Source organism: Gekko japonicus, unplaced genomic scaffold (genome assembly GCF_001447785.1).
Source record: "Gekko japonicus isolate JY-2015 unplaced genomic scaffold, Gekko_japonicus_V1.1 scaffold174, whole genome shotgun sequence".
NCBI lineage: Eukaryota > Metazoa > Chordata > Lepidosauria > Squamata > Gekkonidae > Gekko > Gekko japonicus.
Window position 1 is genome coordinate 1,175,135 of NW_015177013.1, and position 16,871 is coordinate 1,192,005.

The 16,871-nt window shown below is 44.5% G+C and overlaps 1 protein-coding gene across 1 annotated transcript in view; it reads left to right on the forward strand.

Moving 5' to 3' along the window:
* The first annotated feature begins 2,490 nt into the window (after window positions 1-2,490).
* KCNK12 (potassium channel, two pore domain subfamily K, member 12) overlaps window positions 2,491-16,871 on the forward strand; it is a 70,710-nt gene continuing 56,329 nt past the window's right edge. The window contains exon 1 of the mRNA XM_015427678.1: window positions 2,491-2,833. Within this exon, the coding sequence (XP_015283164.1) occupies window positions 2,491-2,833 (343 nt within the window). The remainder of the gene's footprint in view (window positions 2,834-16,871) is intronic.

Consider the following 16,871-nt stretch of genomic DNA (forward strand, 5'->3'; position numbering starts at 1 on the left):
AGAAACCTGAAAAACTTGTTTACCAGAGTAGTCGGCGCATAAGCTGCAGCCAAATTATGCCTTTTCCAGCTTACCAAAAATAACTACTGTCTGTCTGCAGCCCTAGCAGGAAAGTGGGTTGATGGGGGGGGTTGATGAAGTGGGTCTTTTTATTTCTTGGAGGAAATGAGATACATTGGCTTTTATATCCCACACATTCTCCCCTCCCCCCCCCCAGTAAATCTATACATCTGCAAGCAAACTCATCTATCAAAATATGTCTGTGAGACACATAGCTATCGATTAGGTAAGACACAGGCACTCCAAATCAGCCAGACGATTTAAAACTGTCCTGGACTTTATATTCAGAGAAAGTGATGCTTCTTATTCCCGTTTTGCAGGATTGAATACAGGAGTCCCTTTCCAGCACGAATTGTTTTGCGGCTGGTCTTCTCACCATTGCTTCTGGGAATAATTCTGCCGCGGACCATCCTTCTCCTCTCAGCCCCCACCCCAGAAAACCCCGGGCAGCAATAACATCGGAAGACGCCTCTCTAGCACAAACAGCAACAGGAGAAAGGGGGGGGCACCCTCCCGGTTCTCGAGCAGGGCGGGCACAACCACCATTTTCCCCTTTGCTTCGGATTGGGCGGCCTGCGTGCTTTTCAGTCAACAGATCTGCCGCGAAATAAATGAGAAGGAGGAAGCGACCGTCGATCCTCTCCCAGCTCTGGAGCCGGAACAGCCCCGCAGCCCCCTCGGCTCAACTACAGGCGGGGACAGGCAGGAGTCGCGGGCGCACGCGGAGCTGCAGTGCGCTATCCGTGGTGCTGAACAGCCGCACTTCGTTCACCAGCTATCGCCGCCGCCACAACCACCAGCAGCCAACTCGCTCCAAAGGGACTCCTGACGGGAAGCTGCTTCAGTAACGTCTGAGAGTTAACCTGCACCTTCCGGGGGTCAGATGTACTTTGAAAAAGAACATGGTGTGTGTTTGCTCACAGTTAGATTAAAGGAAACTCTTTTGTCAGAGGCTGGGATTTAGAGGATGGGAAAGGGGGCAGTGAATTGCCAAATCAGTGCTTTTGGAGTGGAGGCGCAAAGAGATTCTGAAAGGAGAACTGTGACTGAACTAAAAGAATGGTACTGGGTGTGTGTGTGGGGGGGGAGCTCTCATTGGTAAAGTACATTTTGTTTACTCCCTTTTTTGCTTTTTGGCATAATCTGATTTGTGTAATCTGGAGGGATTCTGTGTGCAGCACGGTAATGGTGCTGGTTTAGGGAAGGGGTTGGACTGGATGACCTTCTGGTTTGTGCTAGTCTGTTTTCTGCTTTAGTTCTTCTCCATGTAAAAGTCCACGACCAGTTCATCATTTGGTTTTGTTTTGGAAGGCTATTTATGCCTCTCTCCTTGCAAACCCCCCCCCCACGCATGGTTCATGCTGGGGTGATATTTGAAAGCTAGTAAAAAGAAAGTCAATACAGACACTTGGGGATGTTCTGATGTGTATGCCAAACCTAGCGCAAAGGTCCACATGGTGCATATAGATCTATGTAGATTGTAAGGCATTTACTAAAACCTAAATGAAGTTCTGTTGATATTCCATTGACCTAGGTTTTTCCAAGTTAAGGAGATGGCAGCTGAATCAAAGCAAATGAGAAACACAGGGGCTGGTTGGATGAACTGGTGCAATATAACTATTGGTTGGCTGTTTCTCAATAACAGTTCAGCACATCTGCACTCCTACAGCCTCAAAAGATTGTCTTGAATGCAACTGGCATTTATTTTCCTACCTTTACTTCAGGTATCTTTCCAGGAGGATCTGGTGCATAAAAAGGCAACTTGCAAAAAGAATCTAGTCAACCCAATGGAGGGAAAAGATGTACTTTTGCTATGCTTAACTGAAGGAGCTCGTATTCCAACCGTATTCAACTAAAAGGGAAGGGGGAATGATCGGGAGCTATTTACACAGAGATGACTGAATTCACTGGAAATCTTTTAGGAGAAAAAGCACAGCAGACTCTGATTGCCTTGCCTGCCATACCCCAGCACTACAGAAATAATTGATTGAACACATTTTCTGCTAGGTAGTAGGTGGCAAAAGAAGCAAGGTCCATATGCTTTTCATTTGGATAAAGGCTGGAATACAAGAAATATGGCCCTATGGAGCAATCTGGGACTGGAGAGTAAAGCCATGCTTTACAAGCAAATGACCACTGCACTCCAGACCTCAGTAATGGGCTGGGAGGATCAAAGAACTCCCAATGTGGATTTAAGGAAATCTCTCTCCCTAGGCTGATGTGGGAGACCCCTATGGGATACAGGTTAGTGGAATTCTGCACTGACATTAAGCATGACAAGCCAAGATCAATGACTCAGAGAAGAAACCTTTCTGGTGAACTTGGAACCAAGTTTTCCTCTTGGACTCTTTAACTAGACGGTAGCTCCATGCCAGTGTCTCCAATGAGGTGTTGGTTGCTGTCCGTCACCTCTGTGGTGCTGAAATTTGGATGATGTCTATCAGGAGACCAAAGGGCTGCTGCTGCGTGTCGCATTTCAATGAGGACAATGGAAGGTTCATCCTCTTAGCAGTGCTCATTGTGGCATACTTGACCGCTGGAGCCACGATTTTCTCAGCCATTGAGAGCCCATCTGAAGCAGAAGCTCAGCATCGTTGGAACTGGACCCTTCAGAACTTCAGCCAGATCTTCAACATTAGCCTCCCTGAGCTAAGGGCCTTCTTACGAAATTATGAAGCAGCCATGGCAGCAGGCATCAGGGCAGATGCCCTCCGGCCAAGATGGGACTTCACAGGGGCTTTCTATTTTGTGGGCACAGTAGTGTCAACAATAGGTAAGTCTTTCTCTTTCTTTCCCATGCTCAGAGCCTACCTCACACCACCTACCTTCTTAACTAGTGCATAGTTTCAGTAATGATCTTCAGCAAGTCTTTCTATCCATCTAGAGATAAACAGCATGTGTGTGAAGGATTTGGGGAGCCAATGAGAGTAGCACAATGGGGCTGAATGCTTTTCAAGCTGATGTCCTTCAACAAAGTGTTGTATGCATGATTTAAAAGTGCTACATACCTCTCTGTGTCAGCATCTGTGATTCCCTTTTGCTCTTTCCTGTGCCTTTTCCTTTTCTCACCTTTCTGTCTGTCATCTCTGTTTCTTTATTTAGCTATGCAAGACAGCAATATTGCTAATGTGAATTTAAAAAAGAAAGACAGTAAATTTGATACACATTCATATATAAGGATGAAATTCATTTGCGTGTAAAGCAGTCTATAAGAATATAAAACTATTACGAATATCCCATTCCATTTCCTTAACAACAGACACATGAGATACAAATATTGCCTGAGATACTCAGATGCCCTTCTGGGTGTCATGTGTGAACATGCTGTTAATGAAAGCAGTACAGTAGGCATGCGTGGAAGAGGAGGATCCAGGAGCCAAAATGATTCAGTAGGGTGTAGTGCTATTTTGCTGCCTTCACTTTTTTCCAAGGGGAAAAGGAAACCATGGATTGAGTAACATGCAAGCACCTCCTCCTTTCAAAAATCCAAACAAAAAATAAAAAGCTGCTACGCTTTGATGAAGTAAGTTGGGTGAGGTTCTCAAGAGTGGAATGTTGTTTTTTCTTTCTAGAAAGCTTTCTTAAGTTGCTATAGCAACCAGAGTTTGAAAAGTAGTTTGAAAGGGAAGGATGCCTGAGAGAGAGAGAGAGAGAGAGAGAGAGAGAGAGAGAGAGAGAGAGAGAGAGAGACTAACTGCAGTTTAGATCCAGAGGGATTGGGGGGGGGATGCTAAAATTCCTGCACGTTTCCACTTTTATAACTCTGCCTTGTCAGTTGAATGGCCTAGTTCTCACTGAAGTGCTAAACTTGTGGCTGAGCCATACCACTTCAGATTGCAAGAGTCTTACATGATGGAATTCTCTACCCACAAAAGAAAAATTCCTACCTGAAGGGAGATTATTCCAACCAATGTGACATTTTGTCTAACACTGCCCTAGTATGAATCAGAATGTAAAATTCTTATTTCCAAGCGAGAAATAAATAGCCCATCCTACAGAAGTTAGATTCAAACAGATTTCATATTTCTTTGCTATGTTAATATCAATTGGTTACAACAGTTTTGGTTATAACTGTTTTCCTTGTAGGGGTAAGATTTCTGACACCAATGGCGCACAAAATAGGCACATAAAATGTGTGGTCCATTCCATAGTGTAATTCAATGGCAAAATGATTAAATTTAAGTCAGGGACTCACATTTGTCCAGCTTTTCTCCAGCATTTACCCTGGAGTGTAATAGGAACTCTGCTGGGCCAAATGAAGAAATAATAATCTTTAGGCTTTTGTATCTCTAATAGAAAAAGATAATTCCTTGACCCTTTGATGCCTGGTGGCTACAGTCTAATGGTCATTCCTGTCTGGGGAAAAGTTGATGAGAAACCATTTATTAGACTTGGAATGTGTTCACTGGAGGACACACAATTCTGAGGAGGGGGCATTGCTTATGTTTGAATAAGGTATGTGTTTAACTTGGGGGGAAACTGATGCTACCTTAAAAACTAACAGTATCTGTGCTGATACCTGTCTGTATCCCAACTTGTATACTACTAAAAAACAGAGGCACTACAGGACCATCACTCCTCAGTCCTCATATGGAAGCTATCTTTCTATATAACAGCTGGGGCCTCTCTGTTCTGAAACTTCCTTTTGCTCTGGGAATCAGGTAGCTTTTCAGCCTGCAAGAAACTGACATCTAATTGCACATTGCACTAGAGTTAGGCCTGGTCACATGTGCAAGAAAATGAGTACAAGCCCAGAGAAGGGGGTATAGCCTTTCTCCTGGCTGTGCTGGTTTTCCATTTACTGTGGGGGGGGGGGGGGGTTTGGGTTGTTTTTTTACATGGAGGAAGATTCAGAGCTGGAATCTGTCACCTGCTGTCTGAAGTGTCACAGACCAATCTACCACCTCAGGTCTCTGCCACCTTCTGCGGCTTCATGTACAAATCAGGCCTTGCCCTGCACTTCTTCCCTTCTGATCATTTAACTTTAGTGGTTGCTTGCTCAGCAGTAGTTGTATAACTTCACAGAGGTGAACATGACATGAAATCATGGGTCATCCTGGTGATCTATCCAGCTGAGCATTCTGTCTGCTGGTAGCCAGCCAGCTGCCTCGGGGAGGTTCACAAGGAGGCCAGGATGGCAGTATTCATCCTTTGTTGTTATTTCCCAGCAGTTACCTTTCGGTCACGCCAACTTGTATTTAGGGCAGAATGAGTGTGTGCCTCCATTGTCTCCAGTGGGACTAAAGGACACAATTACAAAACATTTCTTTCTAACCCTTGGTACAACAACCAAGGATTCGAAAGAAATGCCTTCCGATCGCATCCTTTTATTCCACTGAAGACTGTGAGATGCATGCTGGTCCTGACCCAAATAATGTATGCTGGTGTTGGATGTCACCTGAAACTTCTGCACAACATTAGAAGCTTACCACCTGCAAAATCTTTCATATTTCTCAGCTTCATTGACATCTCTCTAAGTAACCTGAACAAAGGGCTGATTACAAATGTAACAAATAGATTTTCCAGTGTAAGGCTGGAAGTGTTAATCAGTCTGATCAACCATCATTCTAAAGTTTTAGCTGGTTAATTGGGCTGTGGGCAATTTTAATCCAAAAGGCTGAGGGTAAAAGGCAGGCTTGGTTGGTTTGGGGGTTGCTGTAGTTTTGGTGTCTGTAACAGGAGGGAAAGATGGTATTTCTCTTAATCAGTTGATCCCTTTTCTTTATCAGATGGCAAGTTATCTCAGACTTCCCTCAATTTCTCAGAAAGGCTGTTATGCTGAAGTCGTAGTAATATGCATGTTTATTTAAATTTACTTGATTAATTGCTTGATTAACCAATTAACACACAGCTGGTTAACTAACAAAAATCTTTAACAAACATCAGCCCAAATAACAAATTTTCATTGATTTCCTAGTGGCACCTACTGCCACATAAGTGGCATGCTGCTTTACTCATGCTGTTTATTCAGCACAGTATTCAGGATTGCAGGATTTCTCAATTTAAATACAGGGAGATGGATCCTCTGCAGTTGCAGTAGAAGGTGCTGGCTGGGGTAGATCCTTCCTGCCTTCCCCTTGAAGAGTGCTATGAAGAATGTTAGGGATTAGGAGACTTATGTGGACTAAAATAGATGTAAAATGGATGGCTGCAACTGAAAAATCATTACAAAATTATGCACGGGATAGAGAAGGTAAAGAAAGGAGTACTTTTCTTTCTTTTTCACAATATAAGAACTCATGGGCACTCAATGAAATTAATGAGCAGTAGGCTTAGGAAGTACTTCTTCACCCAAAGAGTAATTAACATGTGGAATTCACTGCCACAAGAAGTGGCAGCAGCTACAAGCATAGACAGCTTCAAGGGGGGATTGGATAAACATATGGAGGAGAGGTCCATCAGTGGCTATTAGCCACAAGGTATAGCTGGAGCACTATGTCTGGGGCAGTGATGTTCTGTATTCTTGATGCTTGTGAGGCAACAGTGGGAGGACTTCAAGAGTCTGGCCCAGTGGTGGACCTCCTGATGGCACCTGGGTTTTGGCCACTGTGTGACGCAAAGTGTTGGACTGGATGGACCACTGGCCTGATCCAACATGACTTCTCTTATGGTCTTATATTCTTAAAAGGCACTGCTTGGATTTGCCCCTCCTGTGTCAGCAGAGCCTTTTCTGCCAGTGCAAGGCTTCTTGTGCTTGAAGACTGGAGGCCTTGGATCCTAATACTTTGCCTTTACTAGGTTGTAGTGTGGCTAACTGAAGACAGGAAAATGTTTTCTAGTACCAAGAGTATGAGCGAATGTTCTGGCTGACATCAAAATGATTGCTCCCATTACTTTGCAGTGCTTAAACTGTGCCATGCACTGTGCAGATGCACAGTAGCATAATCCCTGCCCCAAAGGCTTGGGGTCTAGGGATAAGCTGGGAGACTGAAAGGTAGACACTGTATTTTTACAGTGAGGAGCATAGGTGGCAAACTGGCCTGGAGAAAAGTGTCCTGTCCCTTTAACAGGGATTTTTGTGGCAGAGGTAGATAACATCACCTGATAAATAACATGCCATTTAGCCTCTATTAAAGGGTGTGTTTTCTCCAAGCTAGCTAGCAACCTTAATGAGTAGTGGAGATACATCTATATTGAGGTTAAGGGGCTTTATTTAAAGAAGTGGCTCTTGGGAAATGTTTTAAACAGATGGTGCTATTCCACACAAGAAGCTAGAGTCCACAAAAAGTATGCACATGACACAAGCAAGAAACATTGTGCCCACAGCTGGAGATACTTTTTGTTGTTTTTGGTGCAACACCCAAGATGCACACAAGAAGCTGCCTTATACAGAATCAAACCATTGGTCCATCAAGGACAGACTGTCTACTCAGACTGACGATGGCTCTCCAGGGTCTCAGGCTGAGGTTTTCCACATCACCTACTCCCTGGTCCTTTTAACTGGGGGTATCGGGGATTGAACCTGGGCCATTCTGCATCTCAAGCAGAGGCTCTTCTCCTGAGCCGCAGCCCCTCCCTTGAGAGTTCAGTAGCACCGTAAAGAAAAACCCCAAGATTTCCAGGGTACAAGCTTTCAATGGAACTTTGACTCTTGGAAGCTTCTACCCTGGAGATCTTGCTGGTCTTTAAGGAGCTACTGGGCTTGAATCATGCTCTTCTGCTGCAGACCACCATGGCTACAGTCCTGAAGCCAAAAAGCTTTGAGGCAGCATGAAGACATTTTTCAGTCTGCATGCCCTACCTCTTCCAGGTTGAGTGGGGCTGTGGAGGCCACCTTGCCTGAGGGCCCCCTATGGTGAGTTAGCACTGATCATGCCAAAATCAGCCACAATAATTCACTCATACCCATTCTTTTTAAAAAAATATATGTTCCACTTTTTAATCCCCAATGGGGAGGCAAGCAATTTGCAGCAATGTTCTCCCCTCCTCCACTTTATCCTCACAACATCAGCTCTGTGAGGCAGGTTATGCTGGAACTAAGGGATGGGCCCAAGGTCACCCGTGATACAGTGGGGGGGGGGGTTGAATCCAGTTGTCCCACAGCCTGGTCAGATCCTTTAACCAATACCTCATGGTGGCTCTCCTTCAGTTGACCATCCAGTAGTTGCTGATCTAGAGCTGAATGAGTGAACTTATGAAAAATACCATGTCAGGGTTGATACTCACAAGGCCCTTGAGCTCTAAGGCCCTTAGCGGTGTGGGACCCACATGCCTTCAGGACCGCCTCTCTCAGTATGCCCCCAGAAGAGCATTACATTTGGGAAGTAAGAACCTCCTGGTGGTCCCCGGCCCAAGAGAGATCTGGCTGTCCTCAACCAGGGCCAGGGTTTCTTCAGCCCCGGCCCCTGCCTGGTGGAACTCTCTGCTGGAGAACATCCATGCTCTGCAGGATTTGTTACCTTTCCACAGGGCATGCAAGGCAGAGATGTTCCACCAGTCATTCAGCTGAGGACAGCAATGGGACAGCATGTAGTCTGGCACTCTCGTACACTCCATTGTACACACACACACACACCAGGAGGCTTGGGGAACCCGAAATTTTTTCCGTCATCTTGGAATTGGATTGTTTTATATGTTGATATATGTCTTCTGTTTTTTTTATCGTCGGTTTTAACTTAATCTATTTATTGTATACACCTTCCTTGTAAGCTGCCCCAAGCCCTGCTTGCAGAGATGGGTGGCCTAAAATAAAACTAATTAAATAAATAATACCACAGTTATGAAGTGATGAACGTGGTTGTCCAAACCAGCCTACAGTACCTGGGAAGGGTCCCAGATACAAAAGTTGGGTCTGTGAATAAGACCTGCAAGTTGTCCTCCTTTTGCTATGAATTTGTATTCCAAGCACAGACACAATTTGTATGCTGTTACATATGTAACTTAAAACTCTGCAGTCATTCACTTCGAGTGACTGCCAGTTAGCTCCCTGAGAGAACCGTGGAAAATATACCTGAATAATGCCCTATAATTCTCCCATATAGCCAATAATACTAATGGAACAAAAGAAAGGATCTGACTAAAGCCTTGCAGGCAGACAGTTTTTTAATGGGCACACTTCTTTCCATGTCCAATTTTAAAATGCACAAAGAAACAAAATGAACTTAACTGAAGCATCTCGCCAAATATCAGTGCCGTCTGTGGTTTTAAAAAGGAATGCAAAGCTCAAGATATGCTCTGAGAAAACCAAAAGGCACTTCACTCCAGCAAATTCTGTGCTCCCTCAATAGATCATGGATCATAGTTAAATGAGTTTCCTTCACTTTTTTATTCAAGCAGCAATCTGAACAGAGCAGCAGTTTTGAATGGGGGGGGGAGGGGAGATATATTAGAAAATAGCATCACTTGAGCAAAAAGTCAGAAGTTATGAAGATAGATCAGTGACTATTGTGTACAGTTTCATTCCATTTTTAATATTGTTTCATGCTTTCCTCCTTCCCCGCCGGTAGGTGAATAAAAATACAAAAACTGCCTTGCTGAATCAGACCAAGTTTCCATCTAGTTCAGCTTTTTGTTTCCAGCACTGGACAGCAAAATGTTTCTCAGCATTCACGAAGCTGGCACAATGGCGACGGCTCTCCCTTGTTCTTTGTCTCTAGAATCAGGTATACTTCTAATCATGGAGGCTCCATTAAACTCTTGTGGCTATGAGTTTGTCTGATTCTTTTGAATGCTCAGCTAAGCTAAGGGGCTTCCTTTGGTCAGTCCCAAGTTTAATGATCCCAAATTCTACAGTTATGAGAGGGGGAGTAAATGTCCTTCCCCCCCCCCAAATCTTCCCATATCACGTACAATCTAATATACCTCTTCTCACACCCTCTTCCTCCATCATCTGTATCTTCTAAAAATGCTGTAGCTTTTCCTTGTGGGGAAGGTGTTCCCTACCATCTCCTAAAAGGAAATGGGAAAACATTCTAGGCTGCTGAGGAAGGGCCAGAGGCAACGGTTTTACTGGGCTCAGGTCGTCTGTGAGAAGCGAGTACTGGAGCCAGAGGGCCACACTTGCCAGGTCCCTGGAAGATCCAGGAACTGCTCATTCACCTTGGCAAGTCGTCATCACTGAATGATGCAGTGGGGGGGGGGTGTCTCCAGAACTTCTTGTATGTACGTGTTTTGTGAACAGTAACTGTGGGAAACTCCACTGTGAATCAAGACCATGGCACAGGGGAGATGGGAGTTCACTACTTCTTCCCAGTCCTCCCCACAGGTCACTGACCTTCCAAAGTCTTGTCTGTTTCATGGGGAGGGTTCATGATCAATATCTCCCGTGTAGGAATCAGAACTGTGATATGGGAGAGAGATTTTTTTTTTAATTACTTAATTTATACCCCCCCTTTCTCCCCTGTGGGGACCCAAAGCCACTTACATCATTTCCCCCTCCTCCATTTTATCCTCAACAACCACCCTGTGAGGTAGGTTAGCCTGAGAAAGTGTATGACTGGCCCAAGATCACCCAGCAAGCGTTCATGGTACAGTGAGGATTCGGACCTAGGTCTGACACGCTCATCACCACTCTTCTGCCCAAGTACAGTCTGCAGCATACAGAAAAAGATACAAAGACCTCTTTGGTACCTGCTTCGTAATACTGTTTATTTCCCCCTTGCAGGGCAATGAGCAAGTTGGGGAGGGAGATGGCAATATGGCACAGGAGGAAATCTTCAACTCCCCCTTCCCCCCTTCCCCACACCACGGTCCTGATCCCTCCTGCTTGACAGCTACTTTTAGCATTTAAGAAAAAGCAGGAAATCGAATCATGGATCTCTCTCAGTCACTTCTAGTATTTTGTCATACCGAATTAGATTTCTTATAAACTTTTCATTGGAAACTATGTAAGTCAAGTAGAAGGGAAGCAGTCAGGCACACATGGAATCAGGGCTAGTTCCCCAAAAGCATCATCCCCCCCCCCCCAACAATTATATCTTTTTAGCCAGCAGCAAAACATTCACACTCCTTCTCTGGTCAAATGCTGGTTGTAAAATGCTTTCCTCCTGCCCCATCCAGACAGATGGGGTGTGACGTCAATTCCAGTGTCATGGCTCAGCCCCCTCACCATCACGGCCCATGAACTGAGTGCTTTCGGCAATCAAGCTGTCTAAAAAGAAGGTCGTTTTAGTACCCAAAGAGCCCGTGCTTACAGCAAATCGTAAGGAATCCCACCAGATTTTCCAGCTAACAATATTGTTCTCAAACCCAGATCATGTCTCTAGGTTGCAAGATCATGTTTTGACAATTCTGTGGGGGGGGAAATAGTAGTTATTTGCTGCACATGGGAGCTTCTGGACGTGTTTTTTATCAGTCAAGCAGTTAATCACTGAGAAACAAAAGAAAATGATGACTATAGCTGTATTAATATTGCAATGATTTTTAACACTGAATAATGTATTCGTGCTTTCGAACTAGACACATTTGTACATTCTGGCGGTCTGATGGCAGCAACTAGAATGCCATCCAGACAGGGGACAACATCCCTGACAAACAGAACTTAAAGGTCCACACAGAGAACCATTTGCCAAGGCCCACAGTCTGGCAGAGGGACCACCACCAACTGGAACCACTTTGATTATCTGCTGCTACCAGGAACAGCAGATCACAGGGACCTCTAGACAGTTTCCTGTTTCATGATGAGAGCAATGCCAGGAGGGGAGCCCAGCACAAGCCCCATCCAAGCCCCTTTAGCTTTGCCAGGACCAAAGTCATGAAAGAATCCTGCTCCACCTCCGGCTTCAAGGCCTTCCTTTGGTCACCTCCTGGCACTGGGATCCAGAGGTTTACTGCCTCCGAATGTGGAGATTCCGCTCAGTCACCGTGGCTATAGCAGCCTCTGATAGACCCGCCCTCCATGAATCTGTCTGATTCCCTTTTAAAGCCATCTGTGCCTGTGGCCATCACTAGAACCTCTGGCAGCAAGTTGCATATTTTCATCACTTGTTCAGTAGAAAAAGTATTTCCTTTTGTGTGTCCTGAATCTTTTACTGCTCATTCAACTTTGTTGGACATCCTCAGTTTCTAATATTTTGGGAGACAAAAGTTCTCTCATCTCCTTTCTAAATGGAAATGTCCCAAGTTCTTCAGCCTTTCTTCATGGGAAAGATGCTCTACCCCCTTAATTATCTTGTATCTGATGAAGGGAGTTTTGACTAGTGAAAGCTGATACCTTGGAAAATTTTGTTGGTCTGTTAGGTCCTCCTGGTCTAGCTCTTGATCATCTTGGTTGCCTTCTTCTGCACTTTTCCCAGCTTTGAATGTCCTTTTGAAAATACGGTGACCAGAACTGCATGAAGTATTCCAAATGAGGCCACACCACAGATTTTTACAAGGGCATTACAATGTTGGCTGTTTTATTTTCAATCCCTTTCCTAATAATCTCTAGTTTAGACTTTGCTTTTTCACTGCTGTGACACACTGGGTTGACTTTGACATTTTTGTTGCTCTATACACTATGACTGCAAGATCTCTCTCCTCCTCATATTCAGCAATCTCAGACCCCATTTACTTAAAAGTGGGGAATTTTTGTTGCAATGTACATTACCTTGCACTTACCAACACTGAACGTCATTTGCCACATTGTGGCCCACTCACTCGATTTGTGGAGATCTTCTTGTCAAAAGGCTTTTGGAAGTCCAGGTATATAATGGCTATCAGGCGTTCACCGTTACCTACATGTTTGTTCAGTTCCTCAAAAACTTAAAGAGATTAGTTAGGCAGGACTTTCCATTGCAGATGCCATGCTGATTTTCCCTCAGCAGGTGTTGTCACTCTGTGTGTCTAATAATTCTGTCTTTCATTACAGTTTCTACTAATTAGGCTGGGACAGATCGTAGGCTAACTGACCTGTAATTTCCTGGTTCCCTTCTGGACCCCTTTTTAATAATCGGTGTAATGTTTGCTACTCTCCAGTCCTCTGTTACAATGGCTGATTTTAGTGACAGATAACATATGCTGGTTAGCAGATCAACATTTTCACATCTGAGTTCCCTAAGAACTCTCAGGTGAATGTCATCAGGATCTGGAGACTTAATGGTTTTTAATTTCCCCAGTAGGTCTAGAACTTCATCTCTTCTAACCTCAATTTAAGTCCGTTCTTTAGACTCTCTTATGAAAATAGTTGCTCTGACCTGGGTACATAATCCACACTTTCCACAGTGAAGAAGACCAATGCAAAGAATTCATTTAGCTTCTCTACCATCTCCCCCACTTCCTTTAGCAATCTTATTTTCTTTGGTTATCCAAAGTCCCAACTGCCTCTCTGGGCAGTTTCCTGCTCCAAATATATTTAAAGAAATGCTTATTGTTTATCAATCTGCTCCTCAAACTCTCTTTTTGCTTGTCTAATTATTAACTTACACTTATTTAGCCAGACCCTGCTCTCCCTTCTGTTCACTTCATTAATCACTTCCACTTTTTAAAATAAGCCTTTTTACCTTTTATGGACTTTTTAACTTGGGTTGTTAACCACACAGGCATCCTTTTAGACTTGGCAGCCCCTTTCCTAATCTAGAAAATGCATTCTATCTGGGTTTCCACTAGTGTGGTTTTAAATAGCATGTAAACATCCTCTAGGGATTTCACTCTTTTGAGTCACCCTTTCAGCTTCCTTCTAACTAGTCCCCTCATTTTTGTAAAGTTCCCTCTTTTAAAATCAAATGTTACTGTTTTGGACTTTAGGGATAACTTGTCATTTGACAGGAATGCTGAACGATAGCATTGTGGTCACTGTTCCCAACTGATACAACTATATCTTACATTAGGTCCTGAGCTCCACTCAGAATCAAGTCCAAGATTATTACCCCTCTAGTTGGCTCTGTGATCAGCTATTCAGTGCACATTTATGATGTCCAGGAACGTCACTTCTACAGCATGATTCCAGTACATGTTTACCCAGTCATTGTGTGGGTAGTTGAAGTCGCCTGGTGGAAGCACTGCACTATCTGCTTTAGTCACCTCCCTTATTTTCCATTCCATCTCAAGATCAGCCTCAAGGGTTTGATCAGGCAGATATACTCTCACCTTTAAGTAAGCCGCAGGGTCTTGTATCTCCACTCATATGGCTTTTGTCATGGAGTTCATGTTCCTAATGTTTTCTAGCTTATTTATTTAGCACTGCACTCCATACAGCCTCTCTACAGAACTTTAAAGGGTCCGGGTCCCTTCACAAGTCAGGAGCTTGACTCAGGAATCCTGATGACAAGTTCAGTATTATTATCATCATGAAAAAGGCTACATGGGAATATTTCTCCCTCTCTTTTGATACCAGAGCTCAGGATTGTTCACTGAACATAATAGTTGGTTCAAGGCAAACTTGTTTCTTTGGCTGATTTTATGCAATTTACTTTTCCAGGCTCAGAGCAGAGTTCAGCCAAAGCTTTATACGATGTTTCTTTTTCTGCTTCAAAGGAAAGAGGAATAGTGGAAAAATCATTCTGAAGGCTCTTTGGAATGGTTAGAGGCAGCCTTGACTCTATTTGTTTAAAGCACATGTACTTGAGAACCAAAGAAGTCCCATTTTAGATCCACTTCCAAATGTCTCCCTAAAACCCATGTCTCATTAAGGCTGCGGTCACACGCAATTTAGTAGCATTACCGTTGCAGATTTAAAGGGCATGATCAGACAACAACATCTGCCTTCCGTGCCCCAGTCGTTGGCACCCCGTGTTGCCCTGCTTTGGAAGCAGAGTAATTAGACACAGGGGAAAGTCCAGTATTAAGGGATGCCAGCACTTCCACCCCATATTTCCTGACTTCTGAACACACACCCCCCCGTTGTGAAGTCAAGCCGTTTGGGAAGTCTGAACCTTCCCTTCTGTTTTCGCCTCCTTAGGTTTGTTTGTTTGTGTGTGTTTTTTATCAGGTAGCTATGTGTGCATAAGTAACTGCACAATCACCCCTGGTGTTGTTAATCACCATGGCCAAGTGGCCGTTCTGGATCTGGAGTCCCCGGGGGAGTTGTTTTCGAGTGACAAATCGTCCCCGCAAAACCCCTCTCTCCTGTTTCTGTGTCAGAGTCTCAGGCCATCCCATGACTGACACAAGGATAAATGCACTGATGTCAGTGGGACTACTCTAGTGTAAATCTGCACTCCCCCATCAATTCTATGGAAGAGAGACAAAGGGAAGAAGGCTGAGAGGGGCCAGAGTACTTGACAGAGAGATTGTGGAACTGTCAAAAAGGTGCCGGAGCTTCAGATACACGTTTGTGTACATGGGTAAAATATTTTCTAAAAAAGAATGCGGCAACCATCTGAACAATCGACCATGGGGCAAGTGTGCAGTTAAGCCAGTTCAGGGTGGGATGTCTGATTAAAACTTCTCACAACTATTTAAACCGCCACAAATAGAGGCGCAGCCAGATCGCACCAAGCCTCCAGTGTGGCCACAGCCTAAGGCTGTTTTCACACAGGACAATTGACCATTAAGAATATAAGAAGAGTCCTGCTGGATCAGACCAGCAGTTCTGTTTCACACAGTGGCCAACCAGTTCCTCTGGAGGGCCAACAATGGGCATAGAGGCCAAGACCTTCCCCTGATGTTGGCTTCAGAGGTTTACTGCTTCTGAATGTGGAGGCACACATCGCCACTAGAAATGCAGAAGTATTCACCGTGGCAACACAAGGGGATACTCAATGTTCCCCTCCCTATCCCCACACACCTGCCAGTTTGCCCCTGGAGGGCTTTGTGCTGGCTCTAAAAAAAAAAAAAAAGATAGTAGCTATATTACCATAGTGTTTTTTACATTATAGTGATATAACAAAGCCCTGACTTGGATAGCCCAGGCTAGACCAATCTCATCAGATGTCAGAAGCTAAGCAGGATTGGCCCTGGTCAGCATTTGGAAGGGTGACCACCAATGTTCCCTCTAAGGTGTGGAGTATTGTGAGCAAAAATTCTACTTAGTGAGCTGCCGGCATTAAAGTTGTGAGCAAGCGACTTGGCTGCTGCATAAATGAGTTGGCTCTGGAGCCATCCTTCCTGAGCTGAGACAAAAATGTGTGAGCCAGAGGCCAAAAAACTGTGAGCTAGCTCACACTAACTCAGCTTAGAGGGAACACTGGTGACCACCAAAGACTACCGGGGTAGCGATACGGAGGCAGGCAATGGCAAACACCCTCTGAATGTCTCTTGCCTTGAAAACCCTGCAGGGTCACCATAAGTCAGCTATGACAACAGCTATATAAAAAACCCCCCAAACTGGTAAAAGACCCACCAGTGGCAGAGAGGGGGATGGCAGATACGAGGGGATAGTGAAGGGAAACTGCACCAGTGTGGCTAGGGGAGGTCTGAAAATCCACACCTTCCCTTCCACATGAGGACCAAGCCTGATTAGAGCATGAACATCCTAGAAAGGTGATACCAAAGTAAGTCTGAAAGAGAAAGCTGTAAGGTAGGGAATTGCATGACAATGTCATATGGAAGCTCAAACAAAAAACACTGCATTTGGGGGGGGGGCAAGTCTGAGGTAAATGTCCATGCGGGGGCAGCCTAAACTGCCCCCTAAAGTAGACATACCACAGCATGTCCACTGCTTTACCCGAGTCTCCTTTCCAGCTATGTCCATGTATGTGTATTTGTGTGTGTGTTTCGGCTGGGAGGGCGGAGTATAAATCTGATAAATAAAACATGCATCCACATCTATTATGTATTTCTCCTCTTACAAGCTCTTTCACTTTTGCTGATTGCATGTGATATACAGGATGACAGTGTCTCAAAAATGGTTTGGGTTTTCTTTTCGGTCTTTCACTGACTGACAGCTGCACCACAGAGTATAATTGACCCTGGCAAGTAAAACAAGTTTATACTCTTTCCAAGGTCCCAGCAGG